The 21,750-nt window shown below is 45.7% G+C and overlaps 1 protein-coding gene across 2 annotated transcripts in view; it reads left to right on the top strand.

Annotated features, from left to right (window-relative positions):
* The window catches only part of XPR1 (xenotropic and polytropic retrovirus receptor 1), a 110,004-nt gene that overhangs the window by 82,265 nt on the left and 5,989 nt on the right, over positions 1-21,750 (top strand). For both annotated transcript variants that reach the window (XM_064427641.1, XM_064427640.1), the window contains exons 7-11: positions 132-213; positions 3,110-3,297; positions 3,527-3,706; positions 8,239-8,404; positions 10,051-10,242. In XM_064427641.1, coding sequence (XP_064283711.1) covers positions 132-213; positions 3,110-3,297; positions 3,527-3,706; positions 8,239-8,404; positions 10,051-10,242 — 808 coding nt within the window. The remainder of the gene's footprint in view (positions 1-131; positions 214-3,109; positions 3,298-3,526; positions 3,707-8,238; positions 8,405-10,050; positions 10,243-21,750) is intronic.

Here is a 21,750-nt window from a genome sequence, read left to right as displayed (position 1 = left end):
ACTTCAAAAGTGAGAGTGCAATCAAGGGTCAGGAGCTTGTGTTTGTGATTTTAAGTTGGCTCTGCAAACTAATCTGACTTTGTTGATAACCTGTTTACCTCACCTTAATTCTGCTGTGGCTTTGTTGACAGCCTGTACCAGCCTGGACTACATTCAGGGTTGGATTGTTCTGCGGGTTGTTCATTGCACTGAACGTCACTGTCATACTTTCAGGTAGGTGTCCTGCCATGCCTGGGTTTGGGTGTATTCTCCTCACTTAGGGAGAGCCTGGACCTGGATGTTCCGGGTTAAATCAGAGCTATAGCACATTGGTGTGAACTACTAGTTCTGCTCAGCAGTAGGTTGTGGTTTTTCTCATGTTGTATATGTCAGTGTTGAAGACAAAAATCCTTTTCTTCTGGTGTCCTCCTTATTTTTGGAGGGATATTCTGAGGGATATTCTGCAACATCTATGTGTAAAAACAGATTTTAGTTATTGTTCTGGGAATGCACAGCCCATGCCCACCTTGAGACAGGTGCTTGTAGAACTTGAGCTTTGCATGGTGTTGACTCCCTAAAGAAAAGACCACCAGACACAGAGCCATGTGGCCAGATGCCACTCGGGATGGAAATCAGGAACTCATTTGGAAAATCCTAGAATTTCAATGCCTCGAGTCTGCTAATGGAATTAATTGACTTTTTCTTATTGGCAGTAGTTGGCAAGAATGTTTAAAAGCTACAGTTAATGGGTGCATCTCTCAGGCCCTGGCTTTATTCTGGTTTGTGCCTTCTGAGTTTGGCCCCTCATTAGAGTAGTACTGCAGATCCAGACACAGGGCTTAATCACAAGCGGCTTTACTAATTGTGTGTGTGATTTCTGGAGTGTTGTAACTTGCTTAAGCAGTACAAAGGAAAAGGCTTAACAAATCAACTTAGGAGCTCTTGCATTAGGGAAAGCCCATGTCTGTGTTTTTATGACTTAAAAGAATTTTTAATCGGATGTTTCTGTAATTGGATCCAGCCCTCTCTTGGGATCAAATGCCTCTGTTTGAGGAGCTGTTTGCAGAGCTTCCCATTTGGTCTTCCCGTGGTAGAGGCATGAAGCTGACCCATCTGCATGAAGGCACTGTTTAATGTGTAGAAATTGTTCTTTATTCATAATTTCTGTTACTTAAACGTTTGATCTCTGTGTGAGATGCAAAATGATTGAAGCTGGTTGTGTTTGCTTTCCCTCTCGGTGCTAAGAATGAAAAAGTGAGGCAGTTTGTGAGAAGGAATTCCTAAAAATGATTAGATCTCTAGAGCAGGTGTTACTAACCCAGTGTGGGTAATAGGTGTGTTGTATCAGCAGGCATGATCTGATAGCTGAACATGACTGCAGATATTGGGCAAAAACCTGGATTCCAAATGCAAAGTGGGTGTTTTTAATTGGCCCATACTTTGTTAACCTCTCAGCTGCTTTTGCCAAATTGTTTGTGTGATTTGATCAGCTGAGATAGGATTTTAGTGTTCTGTGTGGAGAATTTGTGAAACAGCATCAGAACGTGGCTTCTGCCAGTAACCCAGTGCTGTACTGCCTGATTTGAAAAGTACAGCAGCAGCATTTTACAGAGATGAGTTCTTCAGCACTTGGGGTCTGTGAAAGGCTGCAAAGCTACAAGTGGATCCCAGGAGGGTGTCACCCTAAAGAGGACAAATTCTGAGGCTTCGCTGTTTCTGTACGGGCTTCCCTAGGTGCCAAGCTAGAGTGTAAGTGAGGTTGGAATTTCACAGAAATTTGCATTTGTTTTGTTAACCAGAAACCTGCAAGGTTTCATGCAAAATCTCAAGCCCTTACTGTGGTCCTGCTCTTGTTTGAGAATTAGGCTGCCATTAGACTTGTCACCAGGGATATTTTCACTTTACTTAGTCAGTGTTTTTGGGGCTACTCTGCCCTGTTTGGAGTTTTGACCAAGTGACCCATTGTGGTTTCTTCCAACCTTACCCATTTTGTAATTTCCTTTGGTTTTCAGGTAAAAATTTGAAAATCTTTCTTTGCAATTCCACATTTAAGACTTAATTTCACATTTAAGACAAGTAATTTCTTTCAGCTTTTTTGAAAGGTGTGTAACTTCTGTCCAAAAGTTGACTCTGTTTTACCTGAATCCAAGAGTCTAAAGTTTTAAATCTAAAGCAGCAATTCTGGAGTCATTTTTTAATGCATGGCATGGCTTTTTCTCTGTAAGTTATGTAGTATAAAGTGTAGATGCTGAACACATGAAATTCCCTATGGATTTGCTTTCTCTTTTTGAGAAAAAGTTTGAAAAACTTGGGGCTGTAATTTAGGCAGCCCAGTGGGAATAAATTCTTAGCCTCAGTTCTGTAAAGTGCAGGTTCTTTGTTTTACCCCTCTGAGAAAGCACCTGGGTGAGAAACTCAATGAAACTAAAACGGAGGACTTAATAACTGTATTTTATTTATGCTTTTCTTATCAAGCCTGTGCCTAGTGACCAGTCCTTTGCAAAGAGGTTTATGCTGCAGAAAGCTGCTGCTGTATACGGCTGTTCATTGTTTGAAATGAAGCATATTTGTTTCCAAACCCCTGAAAACTGAACAAAGGAAGCAACAGGCTTTCCAGCCCTGCTGCCTTGTGCTGGGATTTCTGTTAGGGTGGGGCTGGGTGTTGTAATGCTGGCCATGAATATGTATTGCATTACCATTGTACTGAGTCCGGTGATTAGGCGGGTTTAGCATTGTTTTAAATGCTGTAAATGGTTCCTCTTGGTTTTGTGGGGAGCTGAAGTGTTTGTGTATCTGTCTGTTGGGATTTCATCTCTATTAAAGCAGAATATTTAAGTGCCTCTAGTCAGATTTATGCTGGTGCTGTCCCTAGTGCCTGCAGTGTGAGGCAGGGACGCTGCTAATGACTCGATTACAGCAGCTGGAAAGGGAATTTTCCCCAGAATACTCCTAAATCCTCTGGCAGGCCAGGCAAAATGTCCTCCACTTGCTGGAACATGCAGTTGTGTACACGTGTACCCTGTTTTCTCAGGGTACAGCCAAACATCTGAGATGAGGATAAAGCCTTGCTTTGTGACACGACCTCTTTTATCCCTAAAATCCTTTCTCTTTTTTTTTTTGTCTCTGCCAGGTGTGGCTTTTATAGATGGACCAAATGTGTGGCCACTGGTGAGAATCTATCGAGGTGGCTTTCTCCTGATAGAATTCCTCTTTCTCCTGGGTATCAACACCTATGGCTGGAGGCAGGCTGGAGTCAACCACGTCCTCATCTTCGAGCTCAACCCCCGCAGCAACTTGTCCCATCAACATCTCTTTGAGGTGAACAGGAGGGATTTTAGAGTGGCTGAGCCATGCTGAGGATCAGCAGGATAAATCCTGCACCAGTTCCTGGCAAGGACTCCTAATACAATTAGAAGAGGAAGTTGCTGAAGTCTGATTAGATTACAGGATTGAGCACTGCTCTCCCTTTTCTTCTAATGAGAACACATTGCAGGTTTCAGGGCTGTGTTTTCATTAGGTGTCTGTTTGTTGTTTTTTTCCCCTGCAGATTGCTGGTTTCCTGGGTGTTTTGTGGTGCCTGAGCCTGCTGGCATGTATATATGGTCAATTCACCTACATCCCCATGCAGGTGAACCCACTCATCTTGTACGGCTTCATGTTGCTTTTTCTCATCAACCCTACCAAAACCTTATATTACAAGTCCCGTTTTTGGCTGCTCAAACTATTGGTAAGTGTCAAAGCTGGTTGAAATAAGTAATTGTTTGTTTAAATGCTGTGGCTGAGCAGTAGCTGTGAAGTGCATACAGGTGTCACTAACCCTCAGGAAAGAGGGGTGCTTATGCCACTGTGATTTATAGAGCAGACCTGATCAGCTGTTGACTGCAGATAGTTTTTGAGAATGAGTTTGCAGAAGCATATTCTGCTTCCTGTACCAGTTGACTTGTTAACCTTCCTATAGAGAGCTGCTTACAAACTTTGGCATGTATGGAAACCCTTGGATGTCTTGCTTGTTTATTCCTTAATCTAGTGAAACAGGTTGGTTAGAGGTCCAGTGCTCTAAGGCAAGGCTGCATGGATGCTCCTCAGCCCAAATTGGGATAGTGCCAACACTGAAAGGGTTCACCTTTGGAAAAGTTACTGCCTATAAAATTATGTTCATGGGTGGGGTTTTTTCTGTTTGTGCTCTTAAACTCTTTGTTTGAGACCGAGCTCTTTATTTTCCTGTAAGATAAGTCTGGTAAATTCATTGTCTATATGTGTGCTGCTTCAGTATTCCAGTTATAGGTGGGAGCTCTGAAAGAGCAGTTTTCAGACTTGCTGGGTGACTCATGAGTTTCTTCCCAAATGACTGTTTCACATGCTCTTCCCCACCCTGTGCACCCTTTTAAATTGGCTTTAATCAAGCTGGTTCCCCTGACACCTTCTTCTTGCTAGCACTTCTCTGAGAGCTTTGGGCAGAAGAGGGTTTGGTTGGCTGGTTTTCTTCATAGAATCATTTCAATGCCAATTAAAACAATTAACTTTATCTGGAACACAGCAAAGGTGAGACACAGCATCATGCTCTGAGGATGTGCATGCAGGTATACACACAGTGAATTAACCTCTGTGAGCTCACCTCTGTTATTTGATTTGCTGGCTTGCTGCTATGCCAGCTTCTTCCTTTGTGCCTTCCAGCACTCAGCCATCCCTCACAGAGGTACCTTTAGTCCCAAGCCTCATTAGTCTGACTGCTGTCCCCTGGTGCGAGGGGAAGCACTGGATGTGCTTTAACCATGAGCAATATCTCTGCTAATTTACCTTAATATCTTGCCAGGGTGAGGTTCTCAGTCTCCACAGAGCTGTAAGGCTGTTTGCAGCTCCTGCCCTGTCCCAGTGATCTCCAGACTGTGCTGCAGTCTGAGATAGAGTTGTAGGATCTTGGAATAGCCTGAATTGGAAGGGACCTTAAAGATCATTGAGTTCCAACCCCTCTGCCACAGGCAGGGACATTTTCCATGATCTCAGGTTGCTCTAAGCCCTGTCCAGCCTGGCCTTGGACACTTACAGGGAGGGGGCAGCCACAGCTTCTCTTGGCAACCTGTGCCAGGGCCTCACCACTCTCACAGGGAGGAATTTCTTCCTTGTATCTAATCTAAACCTACACTCTATCAGTTTTAAGCCATTCCCCCTTGTCCTGTCACTAAATGCCCTTGTAAGCAGTCTCTCTCCACCAAACCATGGAGTATCTCGAGTTGGAAGGGATCCATCCATAAACTTCATTGAGTACCTTGAGTGTGCAGAGGCCAGTCACCCCACGGTCTCCTAGGGGAAAAAAGCTTGGTCAAAATGCAAGATCACCTTAATGGTGGGAAATGACAATGTACTTGTGTGCATTATGTGGAAGGAGGAAGGGGAAAGAAGAGACCAGGCCACATAAAGAGCAGCTTTTATTGTGTGTACTTGACCAGCTGGGTGTATTTTATTTCTCCATGCAGCTGCCAGCAGCTCTCTGGGTGAAAGGAGGTTTAAATAGCACAAGTCTTAGAACTGTTCTGCTCACACAAAATTATGTTTGGTGAGCATTTTTCTTCACATGCTTCATATGTTTCATTTCCAGCCAAAACAAAATCTGACATACCAGGTATAGCAGAGTATTACTGGCACTTTCAGTTTTTCTGGAACCAAATCAGGGGCATGCTTGAGTGTGTTGTATCATTTCCTCATAGATCTAGGAGGTTCCTGCCTTCCCCTGTGACTGACATCAACTGCTGGTTGAGGGTGGAATCTCTTGTGTTAATCCCTGAGGGATGGCAAAACATCAGAACTGATCTTTCTCTGAGTGAAAAAATAATTTAGCCTGTAGTAAAGTCTAATTTCCCTGCCAGGCTCTTCTTTCTTGCCTGAGTGCTTAGGTGAGCATTCTTTGTGCCTTTGCTGCCAGATGAGAAGCCCCTGAGTGCCCTTGTGTGGGCTGGGGAGAGCAGCTCACAGAGAGGAATTGGATCCAAGCCCAGGGAATGTCCCCGTGCCCAGGCTGTCTGCAGGAGCTCAGTGGCCACAGCAGTGCAGGGAGCCTGTCTGGGAGAGGTGAAAAGCTAGCAAGTGTTCAGCTCAGCTCAGATATCTGGCATCTCAGCACCAATTGAAAGTGCAGGGATCAGCACCAGGAAGTCTGTGCTCAGGCTGTGGAGTTGTTGATAGAGAATTGCAAGTGGTTATTGAAACTGAGGTGCAGCTCTGGTGCTTTATGACTTTATCTGGAGGATGTTGCAGACACTTCTCAGCTGGGAAGCAAGGAGCTGGCTGTGGTACCTCCACTGGAATTGGGGCAGCAGGCAGAAGCCACAGTGCCTGGCACATGGCACTGGGAGGGTTCAGATGGCAGCTCAGGCTCTGGAGGAGGGTTGACTCAGATCCCAGTGCCAGATATGTCATGGATCTATCTGTTGACTTCTCCTCAGCTATAACCTGTAGGTGGAAAACTTCTACTCTCTTAAAAGTTTTATGCTGTCACCTGGCTGTAGCAGTCACATTCTCTGAAAAAATTCCTTTACCCAGGATTTTTCTCCTGGGAAGCTGAGAAGCCTCAGAGAAAAGGAAAACAATTCTTATCCCATTTGCTTCTCCTGTGTGCTCATGTGGAATGTGTTTGGAGATTGTTTACCCACAGGTGATTGTTTCATTGGATTCTGGTGTGAGTTGTTTTCACTCTTTGGCCAATCAGGGCCAGGCTGTGTCAGGACTATGGAGAGAGTCACAAGTTTCATTATTATCTTTTTAGCATTCAGTAGGTATCTTTTCTGTATTCTTTAGTATAGTATAGTATTCTTTAATATAATATAGTATTATAAAGTAATAAATTAGCCTTCTGAGAACATGGAGTCAGGTTCATCATTCCTCCCTGCCAGGGGAGTCCCTGCAAATACGGTACCTGGCAGTGCTGAAGTATTTCTCCCTAAATTAAATAACAAGAGTATTATTATTTAATTTTTTAATTTAATTATTATTTAATTTTTTTCCCCAGGGAATATGTCTGTAAAACTATTTTCACATTTCATTTGCTTAGCTAGTCTTTGTTCATGGACAAAACAATGGTCTATGATGAAACAGATAAAGACAGTATCAGGGAGTGTTGGGAAAAGGGAGGAAGGAGCTTTTGTAGGGAAGGCTGGTGTGGTTTTTGACCTCTGTCCTGCAGCTGGGCACCTTTGAAGACAGCCCTCCCTAAAGGCTGGCCTTGTTTGACCCCTGGGAATAGGTGCCATCCAACATGAGCACAGAGCTTGCTGGGTCAAGATCCATATCTGCTTTATGCCACTAACTCTTAATCCCTTATTTGGCTTTGAAATTTTAGGAGCAGAGCCTTAAATCTGCATTACAGGCTGATGGGGATGTGCCAGTCCTTTCCTGGCTTTCTGCAGCTGTGCACTCTTCAGGTTAATAAGGAGAGCAGTATAAAAGAGCAGTGTTAGCCTGTGCTTTCATTAATTTAAAGGTTCATAAATCCCAGAATGACCGGATGGTGCTGGTGCCTTCTCTGTGAGAAATTGGCCATTAGTAACTACAACTAACTGGGTAGGGAGAGGGGTAATCAAAGGTAATGGAGCAGAAAACTGTCTGCTTTGGAAGGAGCCAAACTGCTCTTCAGGCTTAGAGGGAAAGTGGACTGGGATTGAGGGGGAGTCCAGCTGACGGGCAATAGGATTTCCTCTGCCTTTTCTTTCACCCTTTCCCTGCTGGAGGCATTGGCAGACCCAGTAAGAATCCTCACTGTCACAACTTCTAACACCAAAGAACAACTCATGAGTTAAGTAAACCAAGGCATGACCAGACTAATGGCTGTGCTGAGGGTCTAAATCCAACTGACATTAAGTGTGAGGGGGAAGGTAAACGTGGAAGATGTCAATGGACACGATGTAAGTGCCTGAAAGAAAGTGCTGATCAAAGTGAGGGGCAATGAGGGAAATGGAGTTGTGTAGAACTCTGGGATTTTCTGGGAAAGAGCTTGGCTAGAGGAGACTGGGCTGTTCTGCCAGTAAAAAACAAAAGGCTGGGGGGGCACAGGAATAGATGCATACAGGAGGAGGAAAGCAGGAATGTTCTTTGTACTGCAAGTGAGGAGACAGTTATCCTTTTTTGTCAGCAGGAGCAAAAGGTCAGCAATAAATCTTCAAGCATTTCTGTTCTTTCCATATTTGTTCAGTTCTGTGATGTCCTGCCACTGCATTTGGATGCCTTTGACACAGCCATGAATTATTCCTGCTTTGTTTTTCCTGACAGTTTCGAGTATTCACTGCTCCCTTCCACAAGGTAGGCTTCGCAGATTTCTGGCTGGCTGATCAGCTCAACAGCCTGGTCGTGATACTTATGGATTTGGAATACATGATCTGCTTCTACAGCTTTGAGGTTCAGTGGGAGAACAATGCTGGACTTCTGGCAAATACAGGTAGAGTATGGGAATGGGGTCAAAGTGACCTGAGAAACACTGAGCCAGGCAGCTTCCTAATTGTCTGTTCTAAAGAGGGTTATTAATAGTTCAGGAAACAGAAATAATTGGCATTTCTTGTAAACGTGACATTAGAGAGAGTCTCCTCTTTGTTACTTCCATTCGGAGAAATGGAATTTCACATCAGTGTTCATTTCCTAATCCAGTTATTTGGCCCAATGTCTATATCCATCAAAGAATTTAGACACAGCACTCCTGATTGGAAAGAGAAATCCATTTTTCTGGCATTGTTGTTTTATTTCATAGTAGTTTAACCATGTATTTGCCTTTAGCCTCTTCCTGTTGCTCATCATGAGAATCCTGAGTTTGTTGAGCGCAGCTGTCTGTGCTGTAGCCTGGTTTTTACAGGCTCCATTCCAAAGCAAGAGAGGATGGAGGAGCTCCTTGGTGCCACCTCTTTACTTGATTTGAGTTGATGCTGCTTTGCCACGATTGTCCATGCTCTGTCTTCCCTTATTTTCTAGCCAGAAGGAACACAGAGCTGGAATGTGAATTTTGACTTTGGCCTTCCCAGTGGCAAAACAGTACCTGTCTCCTCACCGTTGACTTTCCATTTCAAGCAGTGACTGCTGGCAAATCATATTGTCTGATGGTTTTGACACTTGCTGAGAGAATTTGCTGTATGCTTCAATAAGCATCAGTGCTCACTTTGTTCTTCAAATCTGTCTGATCTTTCCCTTCGTTTTAAAAGGCAGCGTTGCGAGCAGCTAAATATTTACTTATTAAAAATAAAATTAAAACACATAAAGCAACTGTGTGCCTAACAATTTGTCCTCTTCCAATCTGAGCTGTGGAATGAAAGCACGGTGTTTTGGGATAAATATCAGCTAATAATGTGTCTCCCTTAGTGTGAATAAGAACCAAATGAATGTTAGGCAGCAGGGTGTTTGGTTTAGATGTGCTGAGACAGCAGAAGAGTATGGAGCTCTTGGGGAGTTCCAGGAAAAGCTGAGGGTTTCCTGGTCATTGCCTTAATAAAAAGAAGGCCTTCAAACATGGAGGAGGGGACACAATGGCATTGTGGTGTGGTTGCTTCTCATCTCCGTTTTTGAAACCAGACTGTGCCTTGGCTTTGCTTTTTAAAAAACAAAGTGAAAAACGCTAAACCCAATCCCATACTGAAATGTGTTTTTTCCTATTACAATGCAAAAGGAAAACAGGTCAAGGACATCTTTGGCAAAGTAGCCTTTTAGAGCTGTCCTGCAGAGTTTCTAAGTGCTCTCCCATTTATGCACAAAAATCCAGTGTCAAAGGCCTTTTGCAATTCCATCCTTAATTTGATTATTCACAGTCCCGCCAACAGCGCTGAGCACATTTAAAAATAGATAATTTCTAATGAGCATGTTGGTTATACTGGCAGGGTGAGGGAGTTAGATGGTGATCTCTCTGGATGTGTTATTGATATCACGTCACCTGAACACCTCCAAGATGGAATATTGAGCTACTTTGGGCTTCTTGCTGTTTGTGTGCCTCGGTACCAGCTGTTGGTGGGGAATCACTGCCATGAAGTGATATTGCAGACAACAGCAGTTCTTAAACTTACTAACTCTTTGCCTTAACAGCTTCATCTCCTGTTTTTCTTGCAGATAATCAGATTTGTAACAGCTACTCCTACGGAGTGAGAGCAGTTGTCCAGTGCATCCCTGCTTGGTTGCGATTCATCCAGTGCCTGCGCCGTTACCGCGATAACAAACGGGCCTTTCATCTGGTTAACGCTGGAAAATATTCCACCACCTTCTTCGTGGTGACATTTGCAGCCCTCTACAGCACTCACAAAGGTATTGGTGATTTTGGAGAATCCTGTGCAGCTCCTGGGGTTTGCTTTTTTCACACGAGAGAAGCTCAGAATCTGGCATCCCGTTGAAACGCAAGCTTCTTGTGTTTTGGCACCTGTGAAACATCTCTGGGGAAAGGCAGGGGCCTACCCAACTTGTAAAGAGTGTTTTAAGATCTTATTTTAGGTGTTTTTCACATCCCTGGTCTGCTTAGAGTTGCACTTAGGGAGCGGGAGAGGGAATTTTTAGGTTTGTCTTTTAAAAGCTGAAATACCTGTCAGGTTTTGCTGTGAAGGGAGGTGAATGGGAGGGAGATAGATGAGGAAAGGGATAGCACAGCAAATACTTTTCCCTTAACATTCATGAATATTTAACCCGGATCATCTAAATAATCAGTCCATCATTCCTAAATGTGAAGGCATGTGCACAGTGCCAGGAAAAAAAGCTCTCTCTGATTTTCCTGTGTGATTCTATCCATGTTTTTTCAGCAGCTGGTAAGGAGTTGTTTCCAATCCATTTAACTGCAGATTGAGCTCTGATCCCTGAAGTTCCTCATCTCCCTGGAAACGACAATTACTCGATTCTACTCTTGTTCTGAAGGAAAAAGCTTTTAGTTTCTGCACTTCAGGCAATCGCCCTGCCCTGCCTTTCATTGTTCTGAAGCCTTAAAAGCTGTATTCTTTCATTTGAGAATATCTTCCTTCTATATTCCCAGAAATTAGCAACCACACACAGTCGTGAGCAATTACTTAGCCTGGAATATTCCTGTGGTGAGGCAGGGAGAAGTGTTGAAGGCATGATTCTAGTTAACATGCTGGGTTTTTTGGAGGGGTGGCAGGGTTGTCAGAAACCTTCCAGCAGCCAAGAAATGTCTGTTTTGACATAGCTGGGCCCAGAGTCACACTGATGATGTTTGTCAGTGTATTCTAATGGCAGGGAGGGGCAGTGCCACAAGCTGGCTGAAGGCTGGGACTTGGGCTCTGTATCCAGAGCTGGTGTGGGAGCATCCTCTGGGAGCATCCCCTGTGCATGTCCTCCATGCTGCCTTGTCCCTGAAGCTCATTCCTGTTTTAACTTGTTTGCTCAGTGACATTCTGCAGCCCTGCAGTCCAGTTAGTCACCACTGCCAGAGCCTGGGATGATTCCCTGGCTCCAGAATCACTGCTTACATTTTTTGTAGCCAGAGCTGCTCTGGGGAGGCTGACTAATGCCTCTGCCTGCCTCTGGGAGGGACACATTGCCAGAGCCTTCAGCTGGGGTAGGGTTGTGTCTTGGTTTGAAAAGACAGGTGTCTGCTAAGGAGGGCAGGAGCCTCCCTTGAAATGGAAAATGGAAACCCCCTCCCTCCAAATTATTATGATTTTGAAAGTAAGAGGCTCTCAGGCAAAGATATGGGAGCAGGAATAACAGTTCTGTACTAGGAAAATTAAAAATATAAATGCAATAGTACAAACAAACAAAAACAACCACTGTCAGAGCAGGAGCTGACCCTGTGTGTCAGGGTGGTGGCACAGTCCCATCCCATGGTGGCTCAGCCCTCCTGCAGTGCCAGCTGTGCTTTTGCTGGAGCAGGGATCCTGCACAAGGGGGGAGTTTTCCTCTGGAGCTCCAGGGCTGCTGGAGATGGGCCTGCTCTTCCTCTGGGAATGCAGGGCAGGAGAAAGCTGCTCCTCTGGGACTGCAGAGGGCAAAGGCTGCTGTGGTGTCCCAAAATCTCAGATTGTATCCAGGTAGGAATGCTTGGCTCCTCCCCTGGGCAGAGCATCTCCCAATGGATGATGGAATTTGATCAGCCATGCAGGGACACTGACTGGCCATGAACAGAAGATAATTAATAATTAATGTCCCATGAACAGCAGAAATCTCCTGGAGGGAGGATTGGTTGTGGGAGAGATAAAGAAAACTGCCCCATGAACAGCAGAGAACTGCCCCAGCTCTGACAGATGGCAATAGAACACACACAAATCCTACAACCCAGGACAGGTTGGAAGCAGGAGGAAAACCAGCCTCTGTCAAAAGGTCCTGTTGAAGAGTTTGATCTCTTTCCTCTGCCCTTGAAGCTTTGATCCGTGCCAGTGTTGCTCCCCCGGTTCTGGTCACTGCCATGCATAACTGGTGTCCCCTTTCCCAGTCTGGCAGGGAGTGGGCTGTAATGAGGTGTTTATGAGCCTTGTTCCAGTTGCTGACTCCCAGCTTTTGTCTGTCCAGTTTTGTCAGTGGCACATCATTGTTGGTGTCATAAAAAAAAATTTGGAAGCTTGGTGGCCTTTGGAAATTACATGTGAGCAGAGATTTGTAAATGTTACCGTGCTGGGCTTTTCAGAGGGCTGCCTAAAGCCCTGGACATGTCCCCTCAGGCCTGTAGGCCTGTTCCCATCCTGCCACAAATGCACTTTCTGTGTGTTGTACCTGTTAAGAAGCCAATTTTATCAAAGTGCTTTACACAGAACGCCGGTTTGTTTGGAACTTGGAATGAGAATGTTTGTTATCAAGTTGTTATGATGCTACTGTTGAAAATAGATGTGCTGCTCACCCACACCTTCTCTGTGGCTGCCCAATGATAGCAAACACCCCTCTCTTACCTCCTAAACATCTGCTGGGGGGAGCTGTGTGTTCTGAAGAAAGTGCTGCCCAAAACAGGTGTCAAATTGGTGAAGATCCTTGCTCCTCAGACCTGCTCTAAATTTCACTAACAAACCCATTAGTTTCTGTGGTATCAAGTTTTATTTTAACAGTCTTCCATGCCTGTGCTCACAAGCCTATGACTTACACCTCTGGAATGACAGCTTTTGGCTGCCAAGGAGAAGAGGGCAATCCCTGCTCTTTCCTTGGGAGGTCAGGTAATGGACACCAGTGCCTGTTCTCCTCTTGGGAGGCCTGGGGACATCACAGCCCCCTGAGAGGTCTCAGCTTCCTCCCTTCATTTGAACACTGGTCAGTTTTTACGTGCCCTGTGAAGATGGGCTGTGTGGTTGGCAGGGTTTGCTGCTGTGGAGAGCAGCTAATGCATACACAGTGCACTGACAGCATTCTGTGTTTTCCTGGGCTTGCTGCTGGAAAGCAACTCAAACTAAACAAATGTACAAATGCCACCTTATTAAGTGATGTTTCTGTTCTAATCCATGGTATTCCCTTCTCCAAACCTCCTCTAGTGAAGGATCCCCCCAGCAGCACCATGTACTGTGGGCTCTGACAAGTATCTGTTTCCCCAAAATATCCCTGTTTAATAATTCATATTGCTCAGGCAGTGCATAATTCCGATTCTTTCTTCCCTGGGAGAAGCCATTTCTTTCCTTTCCTTCCCTTGGATTCAGATGCAGGGTGCAATTTTCTCTGCTAATTGCAGTTTGGATGTCAGACCGCTAAGACAGCAAAGTGAATTCTGTTAGGATTTTGCTCCGAAACTTGCAATGCTGTTGGTCTGGGACCAGACCACCTTTACAGGGGTAACTCCAAGCTGTCATCTTGATATTCAGGAATCACTGGGATTAGTGAAGCAAACGGGAGAGGAGCTACCCCAGATCATAATTTGGAGCAAGCAGTGGTGGCACAGACGAGTGCAGACTCCAGCACGGCTCGCAAGCACAGCCACGTTTCAGGGACAACAGCAACAACACGAGGACAACTGTTGCTGAGTTCCCAGAGGAGGAATTCTCAGTATTTTTATCTCTCCCAAAGGAATGGGAAGCAAAGGCCGTGTTCTGTAAATATAGTGCTGCAGGGTGTGTTTGCTCAGGCAAATGAGGCATGGCTGTAACTCAAAGCTACCTGGCAACCGGGGAGCCGCTCTCCTCTGTCCCCTTCTTTCCCACCCTTGCTCTGCACTAAGGAGCTCAGTGCTGGCATTAAGTTCCCTGCCAGTGCTGAGTAGCTTTCCCCATAGCCAGCCAACAGAGTATTGCATTGCCTTATTTAATCCCTAGGGAAACCTACGTGCTGCTGGGGAAGCAGATGATTAAGGCCAAGCCTGCGGCGGAATATTCACCCCGAGCACGGCGTTGTTTTGACACGCAACTGCTTTCTGCTGTGTTTTCACTCTGCCAAAAGCAGATGTGCTCTGCTTGACAAGTGCACCAGGAAAGAGGCTCCCACTTCAGTCCATGTTATCACAGCATTTGTAGAATCGTGGAGTGGTTTGGCTTGGAAGGGACTTTAAAGATCATGGAGTTCCAACCCACATACTTTACACTGTGCCAGGCTGCTCCAAGCCCTGTCCAACCTGGCCTTGAACACTTGCAGGGATGTGTTCCACAGCTTCTGTGGACAACATGTTCCAGGGCCTCACCACCCTCACAGGGGAGAATTTCTTCATTACATCTAATCTAACCCTGCCCTCTGTCAGTTTGTAGCCATTCTCCTTTGTCCTGTCACTCCAGACCCTTGTCCAAAGCCCCTCTCCAGCTCTCTTTGAGCCCCTTCAGGCACTGGAAGGGGCTCTAAGGTTTCACCAGAGCCATCTAGTCACCTCTCCAGGCTGAACACTCCCAGCTCTCTCAGCATGTCCCCACAGGAGAGGTGTTTCATCCCTCTGAGCATCTTCATGGCCTCCTCTGGACTCACTCCAGCAGGTGCATGTCCTCCTTACACCATGTCCTCCTTACACCGAGGGGATCCCAGAGAGGGAAATCCACAGGCATCCCTTCTTGTATAAATTGTGCTTGCATTAAAGAAGGCACGCTGATATATCTGGAATAGCCAGCTTTGGTTTCACTCCTCACTCAGACCTGACTCAGGCTGTGTAGGATAGGGTTGTTATGTTTAGGTGTTCAGCTCTTCTAAGAAATAGTTGTGTTGTACTGCTCAAGGAATGCTGGTCACATCTGAAGCTTTAGTCATGATTTATGCTCCAACTTTACTCCTTTTCAAATGAGACATGGTTTTGCTGCTGACAGTTTTTTCACCTTGATGCATCTTGCTCACATGGTGTCATTGGAAATACCAAAATATAGATTTAGCTTCTGTGCTTGAAGAGCCGAGCTTCTTGAGTTCCTCTCTTCCATAATTTTCTTGTTTTGTGGGATTTGCTGGTTCAGTGTGACCATTTTTTGTTTACTTCACTGTTGGCTGTGTGGGATTTTATCCTTTAACTGAAGGGCAGGATGGTTTATGGACATTGTCAGTTTGATTCACACACCTTATTCAATGAAATCCTTGTGGTCTAAGTAGATTCCTGCTGTTTATTGACCTCTGAATTATTCCAAAGTTAATCCACATGGCCTGGAAACTTAAGAAAGCATCTCTTCTTCCATTCTGCTGCCATGGTTTTTCCAGGTACTCCAAATGAGCCTGCTGAACACCAGTTACCATTGGCTTGGGGTGCCCTGGAGAGCCCTAGGTCAGTCTAAGATAATGGAACTGCCGTGCACTTTCTCATTAAACAGCCCAGGAAATTGGCAGTAATTAAAAATACGGAGGTTAACTAAATAGAGCTGTCTCTGAAGGGCAGTGCTTCTGTCTGTGCTCTCCCCATCACTTCAGAAAGAGGCTTCTCTGCAGTAATGTCTAATTTATGATTTTTAAAGGCAGCCCTGAGAGAAAAGGGCCAAGGAATAGAGATGTGGAGTGTCAAGGCAAAAGCCATCCTGCAATTAATGGAAGGTGTTGGACCGTCCCTTATTAACAGAGAGCTTCAAGCAGGTCTGGCCAGAGGAAGATGAATGGGAAATGTGCAGCTTTTGGAAAATGCAGTGAAAGATTCCCAGGTGTCTCCCTGCTGCCCACTCCTCATTAATCAGGATGGCTTGGGCCGTTCCCAGGGTGACACCACGTCAGGCTGGGACAGGTCATTGCTTCTGCCACACTCTGTCCCCTGCAGGGCCTCTGACTTCCCTACAAATGTAGACTCTTGGCTAAAAGAAGATAGGAGATGTTGCCTCTTGATAATTCTTCACTGCTGCTTTGCTTAAATTGTGCCGGGAGGCGACTGCAGAGGTTTCTGATCAGCATCATCTGATGGTGACACACAACAGGCTGGGGTGACACACAGCTGTGTCACCGGGGGCTGCAGGAGGTACCTGGCTGCACCTGAGCTCTCTGGGTGGTTGGTTGTGTCACTTAGCCCTTGTCATTGCTGTGTTAGAAGCTGCAGGTGGCAGCCCCGTGGCGTCAGGCTGCTGGTAGGTGGGACAGTGGAGCGCTGTGATCCTGCATGCTTACAGCAGGAGACAGTGAGGAGATGTGAGAGCTGGGACTGAAATCACTGCAGTGCAGCAGTGTACAGTCCCCCAGCTGAGATAGAGAAGTTCATTTTTAGGGGGTGGGGCAAGGCAAAATAAATGAACATGTAGAATTTTTGTAAGCACAAAGCTTTTAAAATCACAAAGGAGTGAAGCAAGCAGCATTTGTGAGATCCTGTTCCCTCACTTCTGTGTTGGTACAAGACCTCCCATCTCTCCCTCTCTTCCTCAGCACTGAAAGAGCTGTCAGCATTTGATTTGGGTGTCACAAGAGCCTTATAGAGTGCTTGGATTGACCTCTTGAAGTAAAACAAACTTTGTAATGGGATTAACTGGCTTCTTTCTTAATACTTGCCGTTTTCACACGCCTTCCCTCAGCACAGCACACTGGCAACTCCACCAGGATGATTATTTGGAGCCAAAACATGCACAGTCTGTCACATTGCTGGGAGCTAGGATGAATTTTTGTCTGCAACCCTGTCATCCCGTGCCCAGGAGGCCTCCAGTAATGAGTTGTGTTCATTAGGCAGTCTTTCTGATCCTTTCCATCAGAGAGGCAGCAGTGTCATTAGTGAGGAATTTGGAGGCATTGCCACGGGCAAACATTTCTCATCCTGGCCCCTGACCTCCTCAGGGCTCTGTGGTGCCCTGCTTTCTCCTGGTTTCCTGTTAGCTCAGCTGATTGCTGACACCCAGCCCAGTATCCCAGTGATGGTGCTTGGGGTGGGGCCAGGAGCATCCCTGGAATGCTGCAGGAGCATCCCTGGAATGCTGCAGCAGGAGCAGCCACATTTTATTTTTAATTTTACTAATTGTTAATATTAAGTTTAGTATGTTTTACAAATTGTTGATGTTTTACTTTTAAAATAATGTCTTTATTTTTAAATGTGATCTTTGCTTTTAGTTGTTTTAATGAATTCTTACCCAACAGTGCCTTTGGAGAGTTGGGTATATACAAAAACTTATGAATCTTCACTTGTTTTCTAAGTTTGTACTTTGATGGTTTGCAAAAATAAGCTTTTTTAGATTGGTTAATTGCCCTCTTACTATAACATAATTATTTGTTACAGGTATTGAAGTTTTATTTAATATTGAATAGGTATTGCCCCCGTGTCTACTAAAATTTTATTTTGTTACTTTATTTTAACTTTTTGCTTTAATTTAAAAGTCTTGGAGTATAAAGATAGGTTGAGTACACTCTGTTTTACTTAGTTTTGTTGGGTTTCTTAAATTATTGGAAACTTTCTTTTTTAATAATTTAAATAATTTCTTAATTTTTAGCTGTTTATGACTGGTTGTTACTAAAATTTTTATAGCTCTCTAAGTAGCTTTTGTTTTTTTAAAATAACACAAATGTCACTTATTATGCCTTTGTGTTAAAGGTGGCTGGGGAAATGGGAGTGCTAATGAATGAGGTGTAAGTTAAAAGGGTGACCTACTGATTCTTAATTTCACAGGCACTTAAGGTGGGAAGCCTGACCCTTTTTTTAATGGAACATTTTAAGGAAAGCAAGTGGCTGCATTGCCAGCAATCTTCCTGTCAGATAAACACAGGTCTGGAGTCTGTGGTGGTGCAGAAATGTAGGAGATGCAGTCATCTAACAATTTTTCTCTTTTGCTTTTAAAAAAAGTAAATTTTGAAAGAATCTGTTGTTGGATGTCAAAGGACTACAGAGGTAGCAGGTGACATTGTGTCCCCATTCCCATGCTATTCATTTCTGATCATGAATCCAGATATTCTTATTAGTGAGACTTCTGGTAAATGCTCTGATTGGAAACCCCATCCTTCTCAAGGCAGAGATTAAACTTTCCCTAAGAGCACTTCTCAAAAGCTCCGGGAGGCACCAGGAAAGAACCAGCTCAGATCTCAGCCAGGACTGATACGCTCCCTCCTGCTGGCAGCTAAATCACACTTGTCACTCGGTGAGGTACCAGCCAGGAGTTTGCTGCCACGTCTTGAAATTAGACACAAACCAACGCAAACCTGCAGAGGGTTTTTAATCCAAACACGATTTTGGGATTTCCCTGCTCTGCCAATGCAGACTCTTGGCTAAAAGAAGAGATGAGATGTTGCCTCCTGACAGTTCTTGTTTTGTGCCCGGAGGCGACTGCAGAGGTTTGCACAGTGCAGGGGAAGGTTCTTAGGGAAGAGTCGGTGTTTGGCAGGACCCAGCATCTCTCTACAGCGAGTCCTGCCTGTGCTCCTGTGGGTTATTTTTGCCTTTTAACTGCATCAAGTCCCCTGTCATGTCCTGGTTGTGCCATTGATCATGGTTAAACAGCAGGACGTGCTGGCTGGGCAGAAAGGCAGCGCTACCCGCTCGTTAAGAGATCTAATTACTGAGGGGAGAGGTAATGCTGTGCTGTGAGCACTGAGATGTTAGACAAATGCTCGGGGATGTCACTCTGATGGCACTTCTTATGTAGATAAGTCACTTCTGGCTGTCACCCTGCTCTGTGTGTGCTGGGATGGAGTTAATGGGCACACACCATCCCTAGGCCTGCTCAGAGCTGCCTTGCATACTAAATAAATACATTTGTGCTTTGCTTCTGCTTCAGTCTGTGACTGAGGCTGCCTTTGGCAGGCCTGGGCTGGGCATTGTTTAGTTGGCAGAGCTGCTGTGGCTGGGTTGGTGTTCTGTGTAGCAGGGCTTACCTGGCTGTGTTCCCTGATAACCTCCAGCTGTTATCAGAGTGCTCCCCATCAGCACAGCCCACGGTGGGTGACACGCCAGGAATGCTTATCAAGGGCCATTGTGCTCTTATCCAGCCCTTCAATAATACATGGCATTGATTTTTGCTGTGTTGAATGCTATATAGTGTTTATATTCCCCAGAATAATTCAGCAGGGTAAACAGCTGAATTCTTTGGAGGTAAAGTCAATATTAACAGCATTCAGGAGAGCACTCGCTGTCTCTCTTTGATGGAAAGCAGCCTTTTCTCTTGCCTGTGCTTCGAAGGGGCTGTGATTTCTGCGGGGCAGTGCTCCCTCAGAATGCCAGTCAGATTCTGTGGCCCCTGGGGCTGGTCTGGGGATCCAGGATATTGCCTATCAGCAGTTTTTGCAGGCAGTAAATTCTGCTGCTGCAAGTGCCTTTGGCTGTTTTCTGGGACTGTGGCCATTCACAGCTTCAGTTCAAAGGTGGAAGCCATCCATTATTTATCTCGTTGACCTTCTGGAGCAATTTGAGGTGTATTTGTGCAGAGGATCTGCTGGAATTGCATGTTACAGGGTAAACTGAGGATGCTAATGGAAATTCTGTGGTGAAGGCTGCAAACAGCTCCTGAGGCACGCTGCATCCCCCAGGCTTTGTGGCAAGTGGAGGAGCATTGTGGACTCAGCCTCTGACATAACTGCACACCTCCAGGCTGTGTGAGCACTGAAATCAGCCCATCTTCAGGCTCTGAGCTGCACCTACAGCTTCAGAGGTTTTGTGCTGCTGCTGTTTTGTCCTGCACGTGCTGCTTTGAATAACAGCAGCTCAGGAAGTTGCTCAGTGGTGGTGCCCTTTGGAGCTTGGAGCAGGAAGGTCCTTCATGCCTCCCTTGGGGGATGTCACTGGTGCCATGGGGTACTGAAGACTTCCTCTTTTTTTCCTTCCTGGAGAGCCTGAGATCTGCGAGAGTGCTTCTCTCATCCAGAGCCTCTCTCTCATGGTTTTTGGTGTTTTCTAGCACCTCATTAAACAAAGAAAAAACGCACAGGATGAAACAGTTCCTGCTTAAATAGACCCTGACATCATCATAAATATGCAGAGCTCTGTATTGCTCCTGGAAAACCGGCAGGCCAGGAGTTGATGGAGCCTCTGGGCAGAATATGAATGCCTTGATTTTCTCTCCCCCTGAGCAGAAGTGAAGAGGGCTGCTAGGACCAGCCAGCAGAGACCCAGCTATAATTGCTTGCCTGGAGCAGTAACATATTTCTGCACACCAGCTGAATACCAATGAGGACAGAAGGAAGGAAGGTATCAAACAGAACTGCAGGCAGGAGGAAAAGGAGGATAAGTGATTAAAGGAAGGACTTGGAGGCCAAGACTGAAGACAATGGGCTGGTTCTGATTAGGGCATTTTACCAGGGAGTGATTTGGGGTTTTAATGAATCTTTTTCAGGAGCTGAATGCATTGCAGAGCTGGTTGGTGAGAAAGGCAGCAGGAGCAAGTGTGACCCCAGGTGCCACTGAAAAGGCTGCTGCAAAGAGAGGCAGGGAGAGGGGAACTGAGCCCAGGATAACTTAACTGAAAGCAAGCACGTCCTTTAGAGATTGGTGAGATTAGAGTTCTCACTTGGGCCTTTTCCTTCCCAGTTCTCCTCTCTGTAATTGCTCTGTGCCACACGCTCTGGGATGACCCTGCTTGAGCAGACAGGTTGGACCAGCACTGTCCCTTCCAGCCTGAGCCATTCTGGGATTTAGGTTTAAGCAGCAAGAACCTTTGAAATTCCCTTCCTCTGTAATTGCCAACTCAGGATAGAGTTTTGTTCTCCCCTTGTGTGCTTGGAGATGAGAATCAGGGGGCAGAGTGGCTCCTCCATGACCATGGAACCCCAAAAGAGCTGCCCAGCAATGCTTCCCTGCTCTTCTGCCTGCTCCTGCAGGGCATGGCTCAGGATGGTCCTGGCTGCACTGCCTTCTCCATGGCTGCTCCATGAAGGAGTGGAATAAGACTCAGCTTGCTTGAATTCTGTCCTTAAGGGAAAAAAAAAAAACCCAAAAAAGAACCCATCCCAAAGCAGCATGATGTAAGGTTCAAGCCTAAGGTGAGAGGAAGCACTGCAGCATCACAGGGTGTTTTGGAGTATTTTAGGTCTTTTGAAAGCATATACAACCCATGAACTGCCTCCAAATTACCCTTTAGGGTCTGGTAATGGGAACTAAACATGGAGATCTAATGAGCTAAAAATAAGGCTGGAAAGAACAGGCTTAGTGTCTCATGAGTCACCCAATGTCAGCATCTGCCTTTTCTTCCTGAAATAATGTTGTGGAAGCTTTGGAGGAGCTGAGGGGGGGAGGCATGAAACCTGGCAGTGCAGCCCTCATTGCTAAGCTCCAAAATCCTCACCTGTGTCCTTTTCTGTGGGCAGCTGCACGTTAAAAATAGCCTGGGAGAGGCTGTTTCCAGGCAGCAGCAGCAGCAGCAGCCTGGTTTGAGGTACCTGGGCATCCGTGAGCGCTGCTCCCGGCTGACGCCAGCGCTCTGCAGGGACCAGGAATGCAGTGCTGGACCCCTCTCTGGCCAAGCTGAGGATGTGGGCAGTGCTTAAAGGTGTGGGGTGTGCTGAAAGGCTTCCAGCCTTGCCCCAGAGCTGCTCAGAGCTGGGAGCTGCAGCGAGCCCATG

The sequence above is a fragment of the Passer domesticus genome, chromosome 7 (genome assembly GCF_036417665.1).
Source record: "Passer domesticus isolate bPasDom1 chromosome 7, bPasDom1.hap1, whole genome shotgun sequence".
Lineage (NCBI taxonomy): Eukaryota > Metazoa > Chordata > Aves > Passeriformes > Passeridae > Passer > Passer domesticus.
This window is presented reverse-complemented; position numbering and strand designations above follow the sequence as displayed.